The sequence below is a fragment of the Impatiens glandulifera genome, chromosome 2 (genome assembly GCF_907164915.1).
Source record: "Impatiens glandulifera chromosome 2, dImpGla2.1, whole genome shotgun sequence".
NCBI classification, from domain to species: Eukaryota; Viridiplantae; Streptophyta; class Magnoliopsida; order Ericales; family Balsaminaceae; genus Impatiens; species Impatiens glandulifera.
This window is the reverse complement of record NC_061863.1, coordinates 6483990-6510912: the sequence shown is the minus strand read 5'-3', so window position 1 is coordinate 6510912 and position 26923 is coordinate 6483990. Positions and strand designations below refer to the sequence as shown.

The 26923-nt window shown below is 29.1% G+C and overlaps 2 protein-coding genes across 3 annotated transcripts; one reads left to right on the top strand and one right to left on the bottom strand.

Moving 5' to 3' along the window:
• The first annotated feature begins 12759 nt into the window (after positions 1-12759).
• Positions 12760-15957, top strand: LOC124926080 (glutathione S-transferase T1). Its single transcript, XM_047466246.1, has 7 exons — positions 12760-12898; positions 13042-13115; positions 13196-13256; positions 14129-14182; positions 14372-14451; positions 15252-15457; positions 15581-15957. The coding sequence occupies exons 1-7, from the start codon at positions 12834-12836 to the stop codon at positions 15773-15775; spliced, it is 735 nt and encodes a 244-aa protein (XP_047322202.1). The 5' UTR covers positions 12760-12833; the 3' UTR covers positions 15776-15957.
• A 3063-nt stretch (positions 15958-19020) lies between these two features.
• Positions 19021-24935, bottom strand: LOC124926368 (plant UBX domain-containing protein 8-like). Of its 2 annotated transcripts, none has more exons than XM_047466575.1 (11): positions 24767-24935; positions 23913-23974; positions 23302-23824; positions 23133-23213; positions 22946-23052; positions 22350-22527; positions 22058-22270; positions 21615-21779; positions 20384-20527; positions 20210-20266; positions 19021-19287 (listed from the first exon to the last, which is right to left on the bottom strand). In XM_047466575.1, exons 1-11 carry the CDS (start codon positions 24848-24850, stop codon positions 19180-19182), a joined length of 1722 nt encoding a protein of 573 aa, XP_047322531.1. In that variant the 5' UTR covers positions 24851-24935; the 3' UTR covers positions 19021-19179. The 2 variants fall into 2 exon arrangements, with proteins under 2 accessions (XP_047322531.1, XP_047322532.1); XM_047466576.1 differs by lacking the exon at positions 24767-24935 and adding an exon at positions 24644-24706.
• Positions 24936-26923: the final 1988 nt, after the last annotated feature.

Genomic DNA, 26923 nt, shown 5'->3' with positions numbered 1-26923 from the left:
TAAATTTCTATGTAGATCTTTTAACTCATCATTTTATTATTTAGTTATTTGAAATAAAGTTAAATATTTTAAAGATCAAGGAGGTCTGAATATTCGAGATCTTATTTTCTATAATAAGGTTCTTCTATCAAAATTGTTTAGTAAATTTACAACGGAACCGAATAGTATTTGAGCATCGATGATTATATGTAAGTATGCGTATGATCGATTGGTCTAGTTAGCGGCTCACCAAAATGTCTAATTATACAGCGATGTGACATTTGGAAGGAATTTATTCAATGTGAAAAGTTTTCGTTAGCAGTTTAGATTTATTATGGGATGGTTCTTCGATTAATTTTTGAACAATATTTGGTGTATTGTCCAAAATCCAGCAACATTGAACTAACTTCCATTGTTATATGTATAAATGCTACAGTAAATGACATGTCTATTCTCAGTTTAGTCGAATTAGATATAGAAGAAAATTAAACATTATGGAGAGTTTGTCACATAATAGAGTTTACTTTTGGTAGGACGCAAACAAACTCCGAACAAGACATTATGTATTGACCGGACCTTGATAATTTTAGCGTGGGATATTGCTACATTTTGTTCCTTAATATGATTTCATAAAAATTTTGTTCAGATAACTTTGAGAGACAAGATTTCATCCAAGATCTCGTTTTTGGATAAGTATTATTTACGATGAAATTCTTAAAAAAAAGTTAAATATTGTTCATTTGTGGTTATTTCAATAATTAATTTTATTTTTTCATCGTTTGTTGTTGTTAGATTGCTCAATTTATTAATTAAAATAATAAAATATTTTTTATTTTAAATTAATATTTTTTATTATATTATATATTAATAATCTCTATTTTTTTTAATCAAAAATATATTCATATTCTTAAAATAATAACTAATAATTATTTTTTTCTAAATACCCAAGTTATTGAAATATCGATACGAACAAGGTCCAACAATATAAAATGATTTAAATAATTAATAAATTTATTTATAATGGTGCAATTTATATTTTAAAAACTTTATTATATATATATATATTTAAATAAGTATATATTAGATATAATAATAAATGTAAATATAACGAACATAAGACAAAACAAAATTACAAGCAAAAGCATTGCTTATTTATATATATATATATATATATATATATATATATATATATATATATATATATATATATATATATATATATATATATATATATATATATATGTATATATATTTAAATAAAATATTGTATATACAAACTAAGCAATTCATTTATCTTTTTAATGTATATAAAATAATTTTTTATTTTTATAAATAATTTTTTAAATGTGTGACATATACCACAAATAAAAAAATAAATAATTTTAAAACACTTAATTTTATAAAGAAAATCAACAAAATTAAAATTATTATAATAAAAAATTAGACAAATATTAAAAAACATTTAAACTAATATATATATATATATATATATATATATATATATATATATATATATATATATATATATATATATATATATATATAAAAAATTAATTAAATAAAAAGTATTATATTCTTGTTGTCTATCTTCTCTTTTACTTAAAAAAAATGATGTCATATTGGGCAACTTTATACCATGTTATTGTGTGTTTTTATTTATAATTATTTTATATTAATTATTATTATTATTATATTATGAGAATCTTTTTCAATTGACCAATCTTTATTAATTGAGGGATAACCAAATTTTATTAATTAAGGCTATCCCAAGTATTTAATAACTTTTAGAAAAAATATATTACATAAATATATTTAGTATATTATTTAATGGTATGACATTTATGAAAATATTATGCAACTCATTTCACTATAAATTTTGTTTTGGTTTACATATTAGCCTACCCAAGATATTCACCTTGTGTATCAAATAATATTGAAAATGAAGAATCAGTATGTTTTGCTCATGCATGTACTTATCATTTTCTTAATTGTTGGTATGTTCAGTTTATTGTGTTTTTTCTTTCTTTATTTTAGTTCAAATTAATTCGAATAGGTTTTGAACATTTAATTGTGAATATATATACATATGATTGCTCAAAATATCCTTTAGTTGTTCTCTAAGATGAATGGTCACAAATTTTATAATGACTTGTATTGAAGGAGGAGAAGTGTCAGTGTTAGCATTTGGGCCTCTCATGTATGAAACTGATGACTATACAACTCGGTGCAAGCACGAATATATTTACATAAGGTTAACATGTGATGCACCACAATGCAACAAGTTATGTATCAAGCGCTATGGACCTCGAGCCTATGGTCGATGTACTTCGTCAGACGGTTGCATGTGCAATTTTCCATGTTGAAACTGTAACTATATGAACGTTTGATCTTGTGTGTCATTTATGATGCATGTGTTTCAATTACATATATGTGGTCCTTTGCAAAATTGTACTAAAAGTGTTATGAAAAGATGGATAATATAATAAGTTTTATTTATACATGAATGCTAGTTTCGCAAATATATATCTAATTATTTTTTTACTCCAATATGTAATTTGGGAGAGTAATTTTGAATTTGATTTTATCGCTACTGTTTGATTTATATTAATGTACTATTTTTTTGTTTTTTAATTAGTTTGTCAAGTTTATAAATAAAAATGAAATTTATATACATTTTGGACTTTTTTATTATTTTAAATATAGTATTTGTTGAAGGTGGTTTGAAAGACTAAAACATATATGATATATGAAAGATTTGGGAAAATTCAAACAAAGATAGATTTGATATTTTTTTTTTATAAAGCTTTGAAATGTTATACTTTGTGTATGGTTTATTAATTTTGGATATATGTTTATTTTAAATAAAGTATTTTTTCGACATATACCTATTTCAACTTAATGCAGTTTAAATGCTTTACAAAATGTGTGATACGTGAAAATAATTAAAAAAATGAAATAGATAATTATTATTTTTATATTGTGATAAATTAATTAAAAAAAATATTATGTTAAAATAAGAAAACGATATACGTTGTTTTGGAGAAAACCTCAAATAACTAAAATTGATTATTCGAATTCATATTACATAAAGTTCAAATATTATGTTAAAATAATAAAACGATATACATTATTAAAATGCTTTACAAAATAGTAACCTTTGAGTATGTGAGCACCCTCTAAATAATTTGGTTGGAAAATCAAGAATAATATTGAACACCTTTTCAATTTGTATCATTTTGTTACTCAAAACATTGATTTGAAATTCAAATATTTTAAATCAAACCTTCAATGAATCTATACTATACTTCTTTTAGTCAAAGGACAGTTTTTGTTTCCCAATTTCATCTAACTAATTTTCTTAATCAAACACAATTTATTTTTTTTATAACAAATAAATAGAAAAAATTAATTAAAACTGGAGTATTATTTATAAAAATATTTATTGTTATAAAAAATGTCCTTGCATTTGACAATTCTGAAACTTTGTATAAATTATTTATTTTGATATTATTTATCATATTTATGTTGGAATGGAGCTTTGGAAAGAACTCCTTTGAGCTTTATTTTTTTATTCATTGATAAGTTAATCCAATAATATAATGTTAATTATAAAAAACTTTTATTTTCACTTTCTTTTATTGTGTATTTAATTTTGTTAATTCTCCTTCCATGCTAGAAATAATCGGGTTATCTAATCTTAACTTCCTAACTTTCCAATCAAAGTTTGAACTACATACAAATTTTGGACATAATATTCACATTATATTAACTCATCTTATTCGTATCGATTTTTGTAATCTTAATTTTGTATATATAACTTTATAGAAGTTAAGAATTAAGATATAAGAAATTATTAAAGTGACTTGTGAGGTACAAATGTTTCATATTAGTGTAATGTGATGGTAAAAATTCTTTAAAAGAAAAATAAATTTTGGACATAATATTCAAATTGAGTAATGATAAATAGTGAGAGCAAGTCCACGAATTTGACATAGTCTGTGTCACGTTGCCTGCAAGTCCCGAAATGACTGTTTCAGGACATTTTTAATTTTCTCTCTCCTACTCACGTGCGTTTCAGGACCCAAAATTAGCTTTTCGAAACATTTTTAATTTTCTCGCTTATACCTACATATATTTCAGGACATTTAAAAAAAAAATATTTCCTACCCACATGACATGCCACGTCGATTCGTAGACTTGCTTTCTTTGAAATTTTCATTGAATTAATCATTTTTTCATTCATATTATATTAACTCATTATTCATATTGATTTTCTTAATCATAACTGTGTATATATAACGTTTTAATAGTTAAGAATAAGATATATTAATAGTATAATGTGACTTGTGAGGTACTGTTTCATATTAATAGTGTAATGTGATTGTGAAAATTCTTAAAAATAAAAACAGATTTTGAATTACGTACATAATTTGTACATAATATTAATTTGTTGGAATTAAATAAATGCAAAACCAGAAAATTTTATTATTACCAAAAAAATATATTATAAATAGTCTAAACAAAATATAGATAATTAAAGTAGAAAAAAAGTTCATTTAAATGTATGTACTTGTACAACTAGCTCACTTAGACGTATGTACTAATAAAAGATCATTTAAACATATGTACTATCAAAAATTGACTCATTTAGCCTCTTTTAGTAACCATGGTTAACTTTTATTTTTAAATTTATATATTTATTAATTAAATATTAATATATTTTCTCTCTCATTCCTTTTCATTTATTACTAATAAAATAAACTTTTTTTTTTATCTTTTTTATTATTTCTATATGAGCATTTAGTTAAACTAGGTAATTTATTTTATTCTTAATTTATTTTATTATTTTAATATTAATTTCTCTTTTATAGGTTATCTTTCTTTTTTTATTAGTTTTTATTTTTCATATCGTTTAAATTCTCATTTATGAAAAATATTTAACAATTTATTTATAAATTTTATGTTTTACTGGAATATTTTTTTGAATGATTTTTTCTTATTTAATTTAATATAAATAAAAATGATATTAATAATTTTTTATTTAATTTTTATTCACGACTTATAGTAGTAGGTGCATTGTTTTGTCTAATATTTGATTATTACTTTTTTGAGTTTATTTAATTTTTAATTCTTAATTAATTTATTTTTGTGTTGAAGAATTTTTATTGTTGAAAAGATTTTCATTGTTATATTCAATCATTGGGACCAAACAATTTTAAAATAATTAATAATTTATGTGAATATAAAAAATATATAAGAAAGAAGAAAAAATATAAAGTTAAAATAATTAATGATGAATACTCATATATATATATATATAATAAAATTAAAATAATCAATAATAAATGCTCATATAGAAATAATAAAAAAGATAAAAAAATAGAAAGTTCATTTATTAGTAATAAATGAGAAGGAATGAGAGAGAAAATATATTAATATTTAATTAATAAATATATAAATTTAAAAATAAAAGTTAATCATGGTTACTAAAAGAGGCTAAATGAACCAATTTTTGATAGTACATATGTTTAAATAATCTTTTATTAATATATACGTCTAAGTGAGCTAGTTGTACAAGTATATACGTCTAAGTGAGCTTTTTTCCTTAGTGCACAATCAAAGTACTAATTATTAATTATAAATTGAATTAACCTAGAAATTCAATACAAATAGTAACGGAAGAATTAATATAACTAACATGATTATGATTTCGGTGCATTTACACAATTAAAGTACAAATAACACAATTATCATTGCTTCATTGCACCGAAAAATCTCATCCTTATCGACTTCTTACCATCTCTTACTTCGACTAACCAACATATTCATGTACCCGTAACCGAACTATATATCATATTACAAATATTATTATTTCATCCAAAAAATTTCTTTTTATCTACCTCTTACCATCTCACTTCGAGTAACCAACATATCCACTATTACCCGCAAATGAACTATATATATCATATTATAGACCTTCTCATTTCGGTCAACCAACATATTCCTTACTCCCCAATCAAACTATTATTTAAGATATTGTGCACAACAACCATCTTATCATTAAAACATTTCCTCTTATCATCATCACTTTAACCAACAAATATATCCCTTATTCCCCAACGGAACTATCATTTTGAGCATTTTGCACCAACAACCAATCTCTTATTCCCCAACATATCCCAACTGAATTATCGAGTATCTTGCACCACATTCATCTCATCTCATTACAAACTTTTCCTCTTACCATCCTCACTTCAACCAACCAATGTAAATCTTAGTTCTTCAACCATATTATCATATTATAGGCATTTTTACTTCAGTCAACCCAAAACCAATCGAACTACATTTTGAGCATTTTGCACCACAACCATCTCATCATTACAAACATTTACTCTTATCGCCATCACTTTAACCAACTAATATATCCTTTGTTCCCAACTGAACTATCATTTTGAACATTTTGCACTATAATTAATCTCTTATTCCCCAACATATCCCAACTAAATCATCAAGCATTTTTCACCACAACCATCTTATATCATTACAAACTTTTTCTCTTACCACCCTCACTTCAACCAACCAATATAAATCTTTGTTCTCCAACCATCTTAGCATATAGACATTTTTACTTTAGTCAACCCAACACCAATTAGACTACATTTTGAGCATTTTGCACCATAATCATCTCATCATTACAAACATTTCCTCTTATCGTCATTACTTTAACCAACTAATATAGCCTTTGTTCCCAAATGAATTATCATTTTGAACATTTTGCACTATAATCAATCTCTTATTCCCCAACATATCCCAACTGAATCATTGAGCACTTTGCACCACAACCATCTCATATCATTACAAACTTTTCTTTTTACCATCCTCATTTAACCAACCAATATAACCCTTAGTTCCCCAACCATCTTATCATATTATAAACCTTCTCACTTCAGTCAATCCAACACCATTCGGACTACATTTTGAGCATTTTGCACCACAACCATCTCATCATTACAAACATTTCCCCTTATCATCATCATTTTAACCAACTAATATATCACTTGTTCACAACCGAAAAATCATTTTGAAAATTTTGCACTATAACCAATCTTTTATTTCTTAACATATCACAACTATTCATCGAGCACTTTGCACCACAACCATTTCATATCATTACAAACTTTTCATCTTATCATCCTCACTTCAACCAACCAATATAACCCTTAGTTCCCCAATCATCTTATCATATTATAGACCTTCTCACTTCAGTCAACCCAACACCAATCGGACTACATTTTGAGCATTTTGCATACAACCATCTCATCATATTAGAGATATTCTCACTTCGGTCAACCAACATATCATTTGTTCCCTATTGAATTATCAATTCAAGTATTTTGCACTCTTTCATATAAAATTTCAATTGTGAGATTCGAACATTTGGCCTTTATTATGAATTATGAATACTTAAGAATTACACTATGTTGGGTCAAATTAGTTTGACTAACGTTATTTTAATGATGTATTAGTAAAACTTTGATTAAGAATGAAGTTAAGTCGTCTAATTATTTTTTGTGCAGGTGCATCAAAAATATGCTAAATTAGACATGAACTAAAACAGACATTAAAAGTAGTTATATGTGTAGTCTAACAGATACGTAATTAGACGTGCAGTCTAACAGATGCGTAGTTAGACGAGAAGTCTAACAGATACGTAGTTAGATGTGCAGTCTAACAGATGTGTAGTTAAACGTGTAGTCTAACAGATAAGTAGTTAGACGTGCAGTCTAACAGATGCATAGTTAGACAGAAAGTCTAACAGATACGTAGTTAGACGTGTAGTCTAACAGATGCGTAGTTAGACGTGCAGTCTAACAGATGCGTAGTTAGACGTGCAGTCTAACAGATGCGTAGTTAGACGTGCAGTCTAACAGATGCGTAGTTAGACGTGCAGTCTAACAGATGCGTAGTTAGACGTGCAGTTTAATAGATATGTAGTTAGACGTGCAGTCTAACAGATGCGTAGTTAGACGTGCAGTCTAACAAATATGTAGTTAGATGTGCAGTCTAATAAATATGTAGTTAGACGTGCAGTCTAACAGATGCGTAGCTAGACGTGCAGTCTAATAGATGCGTAGTTAGACGTAGGGTTGTAAACGAATCGAATCGAAGCGAATATTACTGTATTCGATTCGTATTCGTGAAACTATTCGAATATTCGTATTCGTATTCGAAATTTTTTCGAATAATTAATGTGATTCGTATTCGATTTGAAATTGATATTCGTATTATTCGATCCGATTCGAGTATTCGATTCGATTTTTTTAAAAACATATTTTATACAATTTATTCGAAAATTTGAAAATTAATATTTTTACATAATATATAACAATATTCAATAAAATTACCTAATAAAAATAAATAATAATGTTCAAATTACGATTTCAATATTCAACTCCCAATGCAATGGAATCCATTAATTAAAACTTTTGCGTAACATAACATAAACAATAGTTATCAAAAGAACATTTCATTAAAGTGGTTTGTAAATCACCGAAGAAATGTGAGTTTCAATTTTCAACCGAAGAAATGTATATATGTACTAGGGTTTTAGAATAAATAATATTTATAAAATTAAAATTAATAAAACGGTATATATATATATAATCGAATATTTAATCGAATATTAGCGAATACCGAATCGAATATCTTGATTTTGTATTCGTATTCGTTTATTAGTCGAATCGAATCAAATATTTTTATTCGAATTCGAATCACAAAATTACGAATACGAATATCAAAATTCGAATACGAATACCGAATCGAATCAAAAGTATTTGATTCATTTACAACCCTAGTTAGACGTGCAATCTAATTCCATTAGACTTGGCGGTCTAATGAATCTCGCTATTAGACGTCAACATCTAACTCCCTTAGACTTGGCAGTCTAATGGAGCACGTTTATTGCCTCGCTTCAGCAGCTGTTTGAAGTTAGCATACGTTTACCCACGATCAACTAGATGTACGCTACTCTTGCTTCACTCATCTATGCAGTCTGGTATGCCAGCTACTTGTATTCAATGAATGAACGCCATGTACGTGAATATTCCTCCCATTACTTGTTCAGTAAAGGACAGTTCCAGAAGAATATTCGGCGTACTACCAGTTCGGTACGGCCATGATCCTTGTGTATAGAGTCTGTTGTACTCTTGTACTATGGAGACTTTCCAATGGGCGTTTGCCACGTGTCCATTTAGAAGATTCGACTGTTGGTGTCCTGACTCTATATATAGATCCTTAAGGACAACAGTCGAGGTACGAGATATACACACGCCTTACAACGAGCTTTACGAAGTACTGATTATACCAGCCTTACCTGCTATCAATCTCATACTCTTGCACCTACTGATTTGTACATCATCTTAAAGTTAAGAGAGAATCAAAATCTGTCTAGCTAAGAAATATTCTTAATCATATTGTAAGTTGAACATAGTCTGTTCTGTTGAACAGTTAGCTAGCTAGTTAACTGTATTTGATTCAAGGAAGTATAATGAAATCCTTCCGGTTGTGGAAGAAGGGGTGACGTATGAGAGCTTGCTCCGAACATCCATAAACAACTTGCTATGTCATGTACATTCTGTTTTTCCCTCTCTCACTGGTTCGTAGCTTCAAACCTGAGCAAACAGTTCCGCACTTGAATCGCTTCAAGAGTTTGCAAAAGTTTGTAAAGAATAGAAAGTGATATTAATCCCTAACAGGATTTCTATCAAATCGTTTTCCAGAAGTTGTTATCAATAGTCAGACTCCCGTCTCTATTGATTACACTGATCCTATCACACTACTTAAGATTGTTGATTTATTTTTATAATTTTATGTATGAATATATAATTGATATGACTAACAATTAAAAATAAATCATTTATATTAAAAAAAATTATTCTCAAAAGTTCATAATTATTTATATGGAATGTTATATATATATATATATATATATATATATATATATAAAAATATAATTATGAGAAAAAATATAGGATAGAAATATATATATATATAATTATATAAAGAAATATAAAATATTATTAGCTTAGTTGGTTAAAATGTTGAATTTATATTATTATGTTGCAAGTTCGATATTTGTGTATCACACGTTTAATTTTTTAATTTAACTTTTTTAAATTTATGTGCGGGTCAATTCACGACACGACCTAGTATCCATTACTCTCACATATATATATCCAAATTAACCACAACTCTCGACCCGATAATTCAAACATTTTGAATTTAAGTATTATTATTATGTATGTATATATATAAGTTAAAATGTTGAAGTTATATTGTTAGAAATGTTGTACGTTCATGTATTTATGTTGAATTTAAAATATAAAGTATAAAATATTATTAGCCTAGTTGGTTAAAATGTTAAAACTTATAATATTAGTTTTTAAGTCGATAATTGTGTATCACATTTTTTATTTTTTTATTTTAAGTTTATGGGCATGTTAACCCACAACCCAACCTAGTATTTATTTACTCTCACATACATATCTAAATTAATCACAACTCTCAACCTGACATTTCTGACACTTTAAAATTAAACATTTATATATATTGATTAAAATATTGAAGTTTTATTGTTAGAAATATTGTACGTTCATTCATTTTTATGTTGAATTTAAAATATAAATTATTATTAGTTGGTTAAAATGTTAAACTTATATTATTAGAATGCAAATTCAATACTTGTATATCAAATTTTTTATTTTTTATTTAATTATTTCAAGTTTATGGGGGAAGGGGTGGTCAACACACGACTTGACCTAGTATTCATTTACTCTCACTATCATATCCAAATTAACTACAGTTCTCGACCCGATAAATTCAGACATTTTGAAACTAAGCATTATATATATATATACTAGCATAGTTCCCTTGCGTTGTAATGACAAATAAAAAAACACATTACAAAGTTAAAATAAACAATACTCACCTCTTTGTTGTCGTCAACATCATGGTCGTTTTTATTGTCTTTATTATCCTCTCTGTCGACAACATTTATGGTTTAAACATGAGAGAGGTTCAAAGGTTAGGACATCCTAGTGATCGTCTTACTCACTCATTCATCTTTGTTTTCGTTATTCATAAAAAAAAATGATATCAAATTTGATAAGAAGACACAAACAAAACCACAAACACATACACAAATAAATGATCAAATATCTAACATTTTGTTTAACTTCAACATCTTGATTGTAACGCGGTAGAAAAGAAACGAGGAGAATGAGATCCTTGGTTGCTACTCCTTTCTTCAGATGTGTGGCGATAGCCTTTGCTTTCTCAGTTACAATGCAGTGTTTTCCATTCTTCACGGCGAGCCTAACAAATGAAGCAAAATCGATCTTCATCCATAAAATAAATGACACAAACCAAACCATAACACGTACACAAATAAGAGATCAAATATATAACCTTCTCTCTTTGGCATCTCGGCTGTAACGCAGTACATAAGAAATGAGGAGAATGAGATCCTTGGATGTTGCTCTCTTCTTCAGACGTGTGGTTGTAACCTTCGTCTTCTCAGTTCTAATGTCGCCTTTTCTTCACACACAAACGAACCACAACACATACATAAATAAACTGTCAAATATTTAACCTTTTGTTTAGCTTCAACATCTTGAGTAACGCGGTTGAGAATAAATAAGGAGAATGAGATCATTGACTACTCTTCCCTTCTTCAGATGTGTGGCAATTAAGGCTGTTAAAATTTCGAGTCAACTCTTAAAATCTTACGATCTTACATAAGGTTAACGAGTCTAATTTTACATAAACTCTTAAATAGGTAAACTCTTACGATTTTAAATTTACGATAATAAGATTTTACGATTTTACGAGTTTGTAAAAATTTTGATTTTAAAACTTTATACGATTTTACGTTTAAAAAACAAATTTATATTTAAAAATTAAAAAATAAAGTTATTATTTATTCTAATAAATTAATTAATATAATTATTTTTTTAAGTATATTTTTTTTACAGTGTCATTTGCTTATTATTATTTTTTAATTAATTTTATATTTAAATATATAAAATTTTAAAATTGGTTAAGTATAAAATATTTAATTATATATAAATAATAATATTATATAACTATTATTTTTTAAAATTAAATTTTTACGATTTCAAGTAAATTCTAGATTTTACGAGTTTGCAACTGTCCAATGATTTTACGTAAACTCTCAATTTTGACAGTCTTGGTGGCAATAGCATTTGCCTTCTCAGTTACGATGCATCGTTTTCTTTTTTCTTCACGGCGAGCCTAACAATTGAAGCATAATTGATTTTCATTCATAGAATGAATGACACAAACGAAACCCTAACACATACACAAATAAGAGATCAAATATAATTTAAAAAATGTTACAAAACAAAGTTTTTTTTTTATTTGATTGAGATAATTGTTTCATTTTATTCAATTTATTTGCTCACATTTTTATATATATAGTTTAAAATATTTATTCTCTTGTATAAAATAAATTCCTGAGATATTATTTAAATAAATTATTGTAATCATTACATTTTATTTAAAAATAGTAATTACTATTTATTTATATAATTATTGATAAATCCAAATTTTATCAAATAAACTTCTAAATAAATAAAACAAATTTATTTTACTTTTGTAAATAGAAGACTCCCAATTGATGTTATTCTTTCTTATGCTCTACCATTCTCACAAAAAAAATTATTAAAATAAATTATATTTTTCATAATAATAATAATATAAAAAAAAGATAAAAACATGAACTAATAATGGATAGACTAGACTAGACTAGAGAGATAGAGAGAAGAGTGAAGAAGATGAAGCTAAAGGTATATGTCGATCGAATGTCACAACCTTCCCGCGCAATTCTCATCTTTTGCAAGTAAATCCTCTACAAACCCGAATCTTGATTTCGATAGATTTCCTCAATTTTATCCAATTCATTGTCGATTTTGCACCCACCAAATTGTAAGCTTTGCCGAGTATACAAGTTCATGCTTATCTTTAAGTAATCTCGTTTTGTAGGGTCAACGGAATAGATTTTGAAGAGATCAATATCGATCTCACCAAGCTCCAGCATCACTCTCTTGAATTTAAAAGTCAGTGCCCCAATTTATACAAACACACATTAGGTATTTCACAAAAACCCTAACTTAGGGCTTGAATGATTTTGTTTCAGATGTAAATCCAATGAAACAAGTCCCAGCAATAGTTGATGGAAGGTTCAAGTTGTTTGAGAGGTATTTGTTCAAGTTTTTCCAGTTCTTAGAAATTAGTTCATTTTACTGTTTTGGCTTAATTATCAGTTCTACTAGATTTGCAGCAAACATGTTCATTCAACATTTCCTACCATGAATTCTGTTTCAGTGTTAATACAGGTTGCCATATTTCATTTTCTCCTTTCTTTTGAGGTTTCATATGTTGATATTTCTCTTGCCCTTATTTTTGAGTCACCTAAAACCAGCTGCTAGATGTTTTATCTAGCCGTGTTTCTTCTATTTTTAGTTGCTCATAAGAAAGTGGGTTTAATTGTCATGGATGTGCCTTTGTCTTTCCTTCTTAACTTCTTTTTGAAAGTATGTTGTGGCATTGTAAACAAGTTTATGGAACAAGTGTTGACTCTTGGCTTGTCTTTGTTAGAGATTATTTGAATTAAGTTCATTTCATAGTTGTTATCTAAAATCACTTAATTATTTAAATTCAGCTAGAAAATCTGGCTTTTAATTAAGTAATAAGCAAACAATAAACAACATTAACCTTATATTACGATATTGTAAGGTTAAAATTTTCTTTTAAGTATTTTTCCGACATTAGTTCCACATTTTATTAAATCAAAACTTACATATCAAGTTCTTAAATTTAGATAATTTTCATTTTGTTTATTAACCATTTATAAACATTTAACTAATTCGTCACTTTAAAATTCAGCATCTTTATTTTCAGTTGTATCACACACTAAAAGTTCACCATAATGCTCTTGCAAAATCATTTTGGTAGTGTGACTTTGAATGAATCTTGTAAGAATTTTGCTGTCCTTCCTGCTTCATCAAGGCGATAGTCTATCACCCATTCTTTATATATCATATTGATATGGGTTTTGTGTATCCCGCAGTCATGCAATTCTGAAATATATTGCTTGTGCATTTCCTGGAGTTGCAGATCATTGGTAAGATCTCTTGCTTTCTTATCTTAAGCTGTATTTCTTACAGAGGCCCTTATGCTCTCTTGGCCACAATGACATTTATGTTATATTGGGTTGCGTGTTAGATATCTTCCTTGTATAATAACACTGCAAGTTTACCCTCTTAAGATACTGATCATACTCTTAACTAATATTTCTTCTTTTTTTTGTAAGGTATCCATCAGATCTGTTCAAAAGGGCTAAGATTGAATCTGTGTTGGATTGGCATCACACCAATTTACGACGTGGTGCAGGTGCTTACTTGTCTTTTTTTCTCATTATTTTCTTGGTTCGTCAATCATATTTGTCATTTGAGACACAGTAATAGTAGTTAGTATACTACTAATCTCAATTTTGATGGTAGAACATCAGATGGTAAATTAAAGACATTTTCAAGTAAAACTCACTAGGTAGCTCAAGTGGAAAGAGTCATTTTGGTATAAGATTCAATTTTTGCTAAGAACGATCTGATTTAAGTGGAGATTGTGCTAGTCTCCTCCTGGGAATAAAACCCCGGTCCCAAGAAAAATAAAAGACACTTTCAAGTGCCACTTGGATGAACCCTCTTTTTTTTACTATGATGTTACTTACGAGCATGGAGATCTAGGACTTGTAAAAGAATTGTAGATGAAACTAGAATGACCTAAGCCTTTTAGATAAACCATATTCAATACTATTCATTCATTCATCCAAATAATACATACTCTACTATTTTTAAGCTACTAACTCACTAACATACTCAATTAATTACAATACTACCCCTATGAATTACCATACTAACCTTATACTTTTAGTATATCCTACTACTACCGTTACATATTCCTTGCAAGAATTGACATATGATCAATTTTTTGGGGGGCTCACTATTAAGATTATTGGTTTTTGTCAAATAGTGTCATAATACTGACCAAGTAAATCTTACCTTGTCCAATCAAATAGCTTAGCCATTTTCACTAACTTACATTTTTATTTTCATTTTACATGAAATTTACCTCTTACAGGAAGAAAAATAAAATAAAAAATTCACATGTTGGGTTAATGATGTGATTGGCAGTTGGATATGTCTTTAATGGCACACTTGCCCCTTTGGTTGGAAGGAAATTGATTCCAAAGGTAGCTGCTGAAGGTGAAATACTATTGTCTGCTTCTCTTGAGACGATCGAGTCCTTTTGGCTGACAGATGGTGGGCGGTTCTTGCTGGGAAGCACCCAACCATCCATAGCTGATATCAGTTTGGTTTGCGAACTTATGCAACTCGAGGTAACATATTTTTGTCTAAGTGGGTCATTTTGTTTCTTCTCTACATGAAAATTAAATACTTTTAGGAGGAAGTAATATTCGAAATCTGACAGAAAACATGTTTCCAAATGAAAACATTTTCAGGTTGTTGATGATGAGGATCGGATTCGAATTCTGAAGCCATTTACTAAAGTGAAGAAATGGATGGAAGATACAAAGATAGCAACAAGACCTCATTTTGACGAAATTCATGAGGCACTCTTTAAAGTTAAAGGAATTCTCCAGAAACGAAGAATATCAGCTGCTACCTTAAAGATCAATTCTGGTTCCAAATTGTGAAAATACATTAATATTTTGAAATGTTATAAAGATTGAAATAATGATATTTTCATCTTTTAGTTGATATTTGAATGATTTGGTGAAAGAACTGATTTGATGATAGGATATCAACATGAAATAAGTCAATTTAAGTCCTTACCATGTATTATGTAATAATACATCATTTATTAGTCTACTTTACTATGTTTAATTTTGTGTTGGTTATATATCGTGACTTTTTATAATTGTGTCACCACTTTTGTCCTTTTATTTATTTATTTTGTTTGCCTCTCCCTCCATACAAAATAAATAAAGCATCACCTTTATTATAAATAATATAAAGGTAATCCTATTTTCTAGCATTTTGATATTGAATATTAAGGTTTATTAGTTTGTTTTTTTAATTTTAAATTCGATAATTAAATTAGTGGCATTGATATTTATTTATTTAGAAATGTCGCATATATAATAAGTTAACGACATATGAAGGTTTAGATGGTTTCTCATTTATTTTCACATTGTCATGTTGTATGTTGTTGTAATGAAGTTTTCTTTTTTGCAATTTGACTGGAATACAATGATCCGTTAACGGCTATTGGGAGGCATGAATTGGGTCTTTATCCCTATAATTTTCTGGTGGACTATCTTGTTGGAAAGAAATCGGAGAACTTTTAACAACGAAAGTATGCCGTTAAAAATTATTCACAATATTATTATCATGACGATGTCAGAGATTAAATCCTGAAAACTTGTGGATTCGTGTGGAGATATTATTGCTCTTTTTGAAGATATTAGAGTCAATTAATTATTCTAATATATTCAATTGGAAAAAAGCTAACTTAGACGTATGTACTTGTACAACTAGCTCACTTAAACGTATGTACTAATAAAAAGTAATTTAAACGTACGTACTATAAAAAATTGGCTCATTTAGCCTCTTTTAGTAACCATGGTTAATTTTTATTTTTAAATTTATATATTTATTAATTAAATATTAATATATTTTCTCTCTCTTTCCTTTTCATTTATTATTTCATTTATTACTAATAAATGAATCCTCTATTTTTATCTTTTTTATAATTTTTTATTATTTTTATATGAGTGTTTATGATTGTTTATTTTTATTTTATTTTATATATACGAGCATTCATCATTAATTATTTTAACTCTATATTTCTTTTTTTTATATTCACATTAATTATTAATTATTTTAAAATTGTTTGATCCAGTAATTGAATATAACAATCAAAATTCCTTCAACAAAAAAATTCTTTCAACATAAAAATAAATTAATTAAGAATTGAATAATAATAAAAACTCATTAATCAAACACTAAAAGAGTAATAATCAAATATTAGACAAAACAATTTTTTTACTACTAATATAAGTCGTGAATAAAAATTAAATAAAAAATTATTAATTTCATTTTTATTTATATTAAACTAAATAAGAAAAAACCATTTTTCATTTTTATTATATTAAATTAAATAAAAAAAACTTTTAAAAAAATATTACAATAAAACATAAAACTCATAAATAAGTTGTTAAATTTTTTAAAAAAAATGAGAATTTGAGAAATATGAGAAATAAAAACTAATAAAAAAAGATGATGAAATATAAAAGTGAAACTAATGTTAAAATAATAAAAAAATTAATAATAAAATAAATTACTTAGTTTAATTAATGAAAAAGAAGGAGAGAGAAAATATATTAATATTTAATTAATAAATATATAAATTTAAAAATAAAAGTTAACCATGGTTATTAAAAGAGGCTAAATGAGCCAATTTTTGATAGTACATATGTTTAAATGATCTTTTATTAGTACATACGTCTAAGTGATACGTCTAAGTGAGCTAGTTGTACAAGTACATACGTCTAAGTGAGCTTTTTTCCTATTCAATTTGTACATAACTCTTTTTCATGTTATGTTTTTATCGTTGTGTTTAAACGATTTTTTATTAAATGGACCATTTAATTAAAATTAAGTTAACGACGTTTGAAACTATTAAGACAACTTATTTTATATAACTCTACCAATAAGAATCAGAGATTTAAAAGAACATGTCCGAAATTACACTTTCATTTATCCTAGTAAGGAATCACAATTTGACAATTCAATCATTTTACGAGATACGAAAATAATTTGATTTCACTATAAAGTATTTGATTGTTTTTTAAATAATCCAATGGAGTATAAATATGTTTAATATTGATACTGTACCAAAATCTCAATATATCGTCAATATTCGGTATGAACTGTATGTTACTTGTATCATACCGCGATTTCGGCATATCGATATCTCGGTGTGATTTTTCCTATATTGAAAATTTTCGGTACGGCATACGGTATGAATAAAAAATTAAGGTATATCATACCGAACTATCATAAATATATGTTGTTCTTTAATTGTTGTAAAGATTCAAACTCATATTTAATGAAGTTTTTTTTATCTGAGCTCAAGATAAGAAGATATCCACACAATAATTCATGAATGTGAGTATGTAACAATCAAATTCAAATATTTGGTTGAGATTATTTTAATAAAATCCTCAAATATGAATTCAAAATATAATTGAATGATCTGAGTTAATTCCTCAAACATTTGAGTAATTTAATATTTTGATAGAAGGGATCAATTTTTTTTTTTATTAATTTGATATTTCAACTTTATCTCATTATTGAAATGATAAATTTTGTGATAAAAAAAGTTATTTAGAATAACACCTAATAAAACAAAGCTGTCATTTCAAACATAAATCTTTGATAGGATTTTAATCCAAATAATATTGTTGCCTCAATAAATGATTCTAGAAGATGTGCATGAAATGATATTGTGTTGTTTTGACATGCCTTTTATTTAATGTTTAAATTAACAGCTCGGTCAAAAGAGATCAAACTTTAAAGCGAATCGAGCTGGTAAGATAAATAGTCAAAACTTGTTCAAGCTAATAGAAACCGAATCGAGCCATCTTGAGCCTGAGTTTAAATTAAAGAACACAAAATTATACCAAATAAAATTAAATCCACACTTATAACTTGAGATCATCAAGAAACAAATATACTGACTTTGGCAGTTTTCAAATGAAATGGGATTGTAACTGACAAATTGTGAAAAAGAATATAGTAGTTTAGTCTACAGAATGAAATGAAGCAAATGAGCCATGATTTTTCATGTTACCATGATTAAACCAAACCCTTCACAAACTGCATAAACATGAACCAGTTCTACAACAAAGTCAATCAACAACCCAGAAGCAACATGCAAGAAAGCAAAGTCTTCATATATAAAGAAAAAATAATTTAATCACCCCTTCTTTTCCAGACATAATCATAAACCAACTGACAATCCATTCGGGTATCCTCAACAAATCTCGCTTCTTTTTTAGGGTTTCTTTTTACAGATTTTGTAAATAAATTCTCTCTAAATTAACTCCAGAAACAAAGCTTCTTGCTTGCTTGTCAAACCCAATTCATTCATGGACGATGCACTTTCTCCTTCGCTGAATGCTCTTCGAGGATAGGGCCTCACCTGTTCCATACATACCATTAGTCCCTATATCACCAATTGACCTTTTCTTTCGAAGAGAAATTGTAGTTTTAGCAATTCAAATAACACGTCCAAAACCCAATTCATAGTGTTCTTATTAGGCTATAAACACGATAAATAAAATAAAGAACAAAGAAGAGAAAAATAAATGTATGCATGCATCGCTAGGCTTTCAACATCTATAATGTTTTTGGTAATACAATAGGAATAGAATAGAAAGCCTATAATCATCTTTACATTGAAATCACAATTGGATAAAATAACTAAATGGAGGGTGAATCACATGCACCCTAGGGAAGGGAAACTATTGAAAATTATGAGAAAGTGATCAACCAACAAGAGAAAATTATATATGATATTGTTGAAGAGCTCGGAGAAAAAGGAAAGGAAAAAAACTAAATCAAAGTTAATTAGTGTGAATGTTGTTAACCATTTTCACAACAATATAACTGCAAGGAAAAAGATGTAACGAACCTCTGCCTGAATTAAAGCCCTTTAGTTGAAGAATATAATTAGTTAGATATTGTTAGCTTACTTAGTATAATAAATAGAGGAAGTAGCTAGGGTATTTCAATATCAGATTATATATTGTTAGCTTAATATTATTCTTGGGTTTCATCTCCTTTCTTGTATAAACCCTAGAGGTTTGTTAACTTGTGTATGACAAACAAATATTATGTATTTCTTGATTTTACCCAAGATACCATTTCTAACTTTTTATGTTTGCTCTATTATATAAATATGCATTTATATTACTCAATATACTAGTATGGAACTAAACCCACCAATTAACAAAAGATCATTGCACAGATATCAGATCATATGTGGTGCTTGTTTCAGGTAGGGTTTAACATTTTTATTTTTGTGAAAAAAGGGGACTAGAAGGTGAATGATAGTGAAATACCAGTCTATATGAGCCAGGCTTGACAACTCTCCCAACATCAATGAAGTCAAAAAGGGACTGCAAAATAAACCAATGAAGTTTACTAGTTAGAATGCACTGCAAAATAAGTAAATAGCAACATGATAGAATATGATGCTATTGTTATTCCATTAACATAAATGACTAATTAATTACCTGTAGTTTATCTGATTTAACAAATCTGCGACCACGACGGCTTCCATCTGGCATCCTTACAAGAAGTGTTACAGCATTTTCATCATCTGCCATTGGTTCCTTAGGAAGAGAAGCTTCTTTTGCAGCAAGGTTTCTCTCAATTTCCTAGCATTACAATCACATTTTTAGCATTATGGTGGAAACTGAAAATAACATAACATACCTGCAAACTTCATCACAAGGACAAAGTTGTAAGGTGTACAACAAATGGAAAAATAAACTTCAGTGTCCATTTTGGCATGAAGACAAGTTAATTATGGGTCTTGTCATGATGGAAAGTGATTATCAGGATAACAGTCTCTTTGAAGGAGGAAAGCAAGACTGAAAATGCCATATTGGTATTAAATCTTGTAAGTAAAGTTGTATTGAGGTCTCGGGTTCAATTCCCAATAAGAGTCTGAATGGCAGTGAGAGGTCATGGTTGTGGGAGGTCATGCTAGTTCCTCCAAGGAATAAACCATGGTTTACAAAGAAGAAGTAAGACTGTATTTGCATTGCCAAAAGGTCATATCAACTATGCCTTCACATAACGGTCTGTGGTATAAGGTTTTGTTCACTTACTAAAAATACAAAAAAAATCTACATTTGGCATAAGCACTTGATCAAGAAAATCTTTTGGAACACAGTCCAAAATTTTAACCCAACTTTTGGCCTAGTGTTCCAAATGTTCCTAATTAAAAACAAAATAGTTGATATGGTGAAATGTAATCAAGACTTGTGTCTTTACTCTTTATCCTCCGACCCAATAATCAATATATATATATATATTCAGTAAGCGTACAATGGTAAAAAAAAACAAAACATTAAGTGTGGATACAAAAGTAGCCAAAAAGTTTTATATAAATGAGGTTTCATTTCATCTAATTCAATTACAATTTTCATGCCAAGAAAAGAAAAAACACCAGCAATTTTCCAATGTGAGTGTGAGGGAGATGATGATAAAATAACAGTTTTCAAATCAGCTCAACATTACAAGCCAAGTGGCAGATGTTGTGTCCCTCACACCCTAAGATATTTTATGCATGACAAGGACATTAGCAGACATGCAAAATACAAACAAGAGTTAAAAAAAAATATATTTGATATGGCCAATAGAAAATATAATTGCTACAGTGATTTGTTCTGGAAAACTCATCTTCCGAGCAAACATCAAACTATAATGTTCAGGTTATGCAACATGGTTTGGTAGTACCTGTTCTTCCTCGATCTTTTTACGCAATTCTTCCTCCTTACGCCTTTCTGCTTCTGCGGCAGCTTCTTTAACTGCTTGCTCCTCCAAACGCATTACTTCAGCCTCTTCTACAGCTTTAAGTTCTTTCTCTCTGTCAGCTTGCAATGATGCAAGATATTCATCATCCTACATAATATACATGAAAATTTTAACATAGTTGGAACACAATGTTGTTACCACTAGAGACTTGAGATTTACATTTGATAGGAATCTAATCAATAAATGGGGGATTTGCACTGGATGGGATTATTTCGATTGATATGAATGATGAATCTAATCTAATCTATTGTTTCTTCTTTTTGTTTCTGCTTTCTTGTTTGTGTAACCCATGAATGCATCTTGCGATTTTCTTCTTTAATATGAAAGTTGACCTTTATCAAAAATAAAATAAAAGATATTTAGACCTGTTGCTCTCGTATCATGCGCTGAGCAGCAAGCCCTGGTGATGGTGAGCGAGGTATCCTTTGAGGATAAAGGCCTTGATTTGTCCCCAAACCATTCTGCACAAACTGCTGACGTGGATATGGAAAATTGTAATTGCTTTCTTGGATTCCTCCAAAAAGAGCAGCTTCGAGCATCACTGCTTCATCATGTTCCTCAGACGAGATTCCTCCCCACTTCAAAAGCAAATGAAGATCTTATACAACTGTTCATTACAATAACTAATTAGACAATATAGAATGAATTCTGTATTACCTCATCAAAATTGAAGCCGTTCCTGTTTTGTGCGGTATCAGGACCAGTATGTTGTTCAGCACTTGATGACGCACTAACTTCAGCTTCCCCAGAATTGCGTGTAATTCTGTGCCTAACCAGTGGATGCTCTTCTGCATCTTCCGCTTCATCTTGGAAAGAAGAGCTTCCAACAGCCAACCTACTTTTCCAGGTAATGTAAAAATCAATTCCCTCCTTGAGGAATGAGCATAAGGACAATAGAAAGAATTTAACTTTTTTGAGACCAGGGTTTTCCTTGGAAGAGGGTAGCACAACATTCCACCGTCTAGGTGCTTTTAGTGAAAATTGAACTTGAGACCTCAACCTAAAATTTTGTTTGATGAAACAGTGGGTGGGGAGGTGGGGTTATTATTTGGGCCAGTAATTATGATATTTGATGGTTGAAAGGATAGGTAATATGGTAAGAGATTTTTTTTTAAAAACCCAAATAACTCAGGATCAAACAAGCTCAAGTTCAAGACTCATACCACTTGAGGGAGTGAAAGAAATTTATGTGCGTTCAAGTGGAAATAAAAGTTAATTAATGCTTTAGTATATTAGCAGGAAAAGACATCCACCTTCTATTTGATGTAATTAACTCCGGAATATCTTCCTTCTCATCCTTATTTTGAGCCTCTCCAGAATTATCCCCCAATTCATGCACGGCTCTTTCTTGCTCCACCGCCTTCCAAATGAATTCAGATTTGGATTCATAATCAGACAAGTGCAATGTACAGATTGAACATACATGAAAATTACTCAAACCTTCAATGATAAGGAGACAGCATGAGCAAGCTGAGCATCCTCTGCACTAGGCTGCCTTTGTTGGGTTTGTCTTCCAGAATCCTGCATTTAAAATGCGAAATCACTAAATACTTAGACGATCAAATTAAGTGATAGGCAAAACACAATCACAATACAAAACAGTAATTACATTTTCAAAATCAAAATTTGGACCAAGGTGTACTTCTCCAGCATCCTTTTTTGAAGCCTCAATAGCAGCTCGGATCATTTCTTCTTCTATATCATTTGTGTAATCAGGGAAATCTCCTATAACAGGAGCACTCGGTGCAGGATGTGATCTTTGAATAACTTCATCATCTTCTTCGTCTATAACGATAGGCCCGTGTATTTCTGGACCATGCTCCTGAGCAGAACCAGTAATTTCTTCTATAGATGGAGCATGACCAGAACGACTAGAGTTCCCATGCCCACCTATGACCTCAATGGGGATCTCCCTAACTTCTCTTGGATGTGAAACAAAGGGTTCACGGCTTGTAAAGGCTGTGCCACCGTCAAAAAGACCTCTACCGAAATCAGGATCCAGAAGCGCGAATGGACTCGTATTTCTGGCAGAAGATAGAAATGGAAAAGGATTTCCTCTGGTCTCGGTAAGAAAGGGCTCATCTATGTCCATAGAATCATCCTCAGGAATAACAGTAGGTGCAGTTCTTATGCTGATTAGATTATGTGTACAATGAAAAAAACATCAGTTTAGTAAAAGAAGCTAAATAACGAAAAATGAAAAAGAAAAAACACACTCACATGTTTCTATCGCCTTCAGTAAAATACGCATTAACAGCTTGGTTCAGATCTCCATGAAAGTCCTAAACAGAAACAGACAATTACTAATCAATTCATAATTCAACCAGCACAAGAACATATGGTCCATTTAAGGCTTCTTTAGGCTAACAAAAAAAAGAAACAGGTGATGGAAGAGAACTTCAAAAAACCACATCTCATTAATAGAAATAAGATCTAATAAACCACACAGCCAGTAGTCATGTCAAATTGGAGAAAAGGATACAAAATCACGATCTAACCCTGTCAGCAGTCAGAAGGGTAAGCCTACATAACACTGGAATTGCATTTGGATGAAAACTTGTTCAGAGAGAAGATAAACTTAAGGGTTTGTTGCTTCAATGGAGAAAAGGTGGCAAGAAGATACAGAACAGTAACAAAATCAAAGAGAACTAGTTTTGCATTCCCCTTTCCTTCCCTTCCCTTCCCTTCCCTTCCCTTCATAAAGTCTAAGTCAAAAACCCTAATCCACTTAAGTATTTACTAACAATCACAATAGAAACCACTCAATAACTTGTTAAGTCATATTCCAAATAAACGCTACACATTGAAAAAGATAACATCTTGAGATGATTACACAAACTCAATCATTAAAATAAAGGAAGGGTATGGACGAACAATCGGATTATAAACGTTGATTCAAATCTCTAAAAAGCCCTAATGGTAACTAAACAGTAGTGTTGAACAAAACCCACCGATAACGAATAAGCAGATAAACTCGGGAACAGAAGAATTGAATCATAGAACCCCAAGCATATGTACTAACAATCACATATAGGAACTCCAATCGGCAGAGGAATGAAGCTAGAAGAATTGACCTCGAGTTTTCGGATGGCAACCTCTTCAGAGGCTCCGGTGATGCTGATGAATGTCTCGACTGCTTCACGATCAGCCCCCGCCATATCTAGCAACTACAGAAATCAGCTGGCCGGAGATGGAGTCAGATTGGTTCGGTTGTGTTCACAAAAGAAAGAAAGAGAGAGAAGAGAGATTGCGTGAGAGATGCGTATGTGAATTGAGTATATAGGGATTGGTACGGTGCTCAAGGGTAGTTTTGGTAATTACTACGTTTTTAAGAAAATGTTCTACAATGTTCTTCTTTTTAACTTACAACCTTATATTACTAATTTTGAGATATACTTTAATTCAATTCAATTTAGTATGAACTTGAAAATATTAATAAATATATCATGTATAAGTATATATTATATTTTTTTATATTTTAATCAACCAATAAAATTTATTATATAAGTTAAATAAATTGTTACTTATATTGGGTACGGATTAGGGTTTTTAGATAACCTAAATTTTTTTTTTAAAGAGGAATGATTTATAATGATTTTGAGGAGGTATAAATTTTGTAAAAATATTTAAAAAAATATTAATATATAATGATAAAATTAAATTAATAATTTAAAATATATAATATTTTAATTAATAAATTAAGTAATATAATTAGAAAGAGAGTGAGATAATATTTTCAAATTGAATTATTTAAATAACACAAACCAACCAGCTATAACGATGAATTATGTTCTTTTCTCAATTTGGGAAAGACATATGGTTAAAAGCTTATTAAGAGATATTTATCAAAATTCACAACTATGGAGGGATTTGTTCAAGGTTTTCTCAAGAAAAAAATTGTTTATTTGTATAAACAACTACCCAAAGGTGATGCCTTTCCATGGGCTATTAAAAAAATAAAAATCTAGAGGTGAATATCTCCACCCTCCTTGAGGTATTGGGTTCGAACCCGTTAAGCGACAAGTTATGCGCCTAGTTAAATGGTTAAATGTGTTTGTGGGCTAATGTGTTTAACTGTGACCATATTTTTTTTATTAAATACTATAATATTATCAATAATCACTCATTTCTCAAAAGACTCTTAGGTTTCCTCTTGGTTTTATTTACCCGTAAACTAAATAGTTAACATCATATTAATTTACTTTGTTTACTATTTCCTTTATTTATTTATAAAATGTCAACTTTCATTAAATAAAATAGCGCAAGAAGCATTCAATAGAAGACAATTGGAGGGAGGAAAAAAATAAAACAGAATAAAACAAAAGACAAAACAAGGGGCTGCATATCGATAATGTCAAAAAAAAATCATCTTGTACAAAAAAAACTCTCTTCCGAAAGAGGCAAAAACATAGAGCATAAATCTTTTTAATCTTTCGGTGCGATATGTCACGGGCTCGGTCTTTTCACCAACAATCTGTGCGACACTAGTTACGATCTTCGCAAAATGAGTAACTAGTCAGCTTTACTCGATGCAATACTCAATGTTTATTAGAAATGACACCAGAATTCTAAAGAGATAATAAATTCTTACAAAGAATAATACTATATAACTTGAGTACTTGATGATTTACAAAGTAATACCGTTAAGGTATTTATAGAACTCATTATGGCTACCACATTAATGACGCGCTAATTTAGGGCATTCTTTCTATTTAATAATTAGTGGCGCACTAATTAGGGTATTCCTCTTAACTGCTAATTAGTGACACACTAATCTAGGACATGTGTTTTTACTGTCAATTAATTATGCACTAATTTAGGCTATGCCTTTTAACTACCAATTAATGACATTAATCTAGCAAATGCCTTTCAACTAGAATATTCTTTGGGTTGGGCCTACTAAGACGATTGGGCCTCCCCCTAGGCTAGAAATATTGAGGCACCGTGACATTCTCCCCCACTCATTCTGGCGACGTCCTCGTCGCATCCTACTTGTAGGTCTGGATGATGTCTCCAAATGCGACAGAAGTTTTGTGTGATGTGCTAGCTTTCCAACCCGTTTCTTCCCTAAGAAAGGACCTTCGTATTGCCTCACAAGCCCCTTGTGAACTTTGGAAAATTGTCTCCATTGATGGAGGAGAAGTTTTACTATCACTCGGTTTCCTTTAAACTCCATGTGTCTTCTCTTCTTGTCCTCTCATTTCTTCATTCTTTTGGCGGCCTTGGCTATT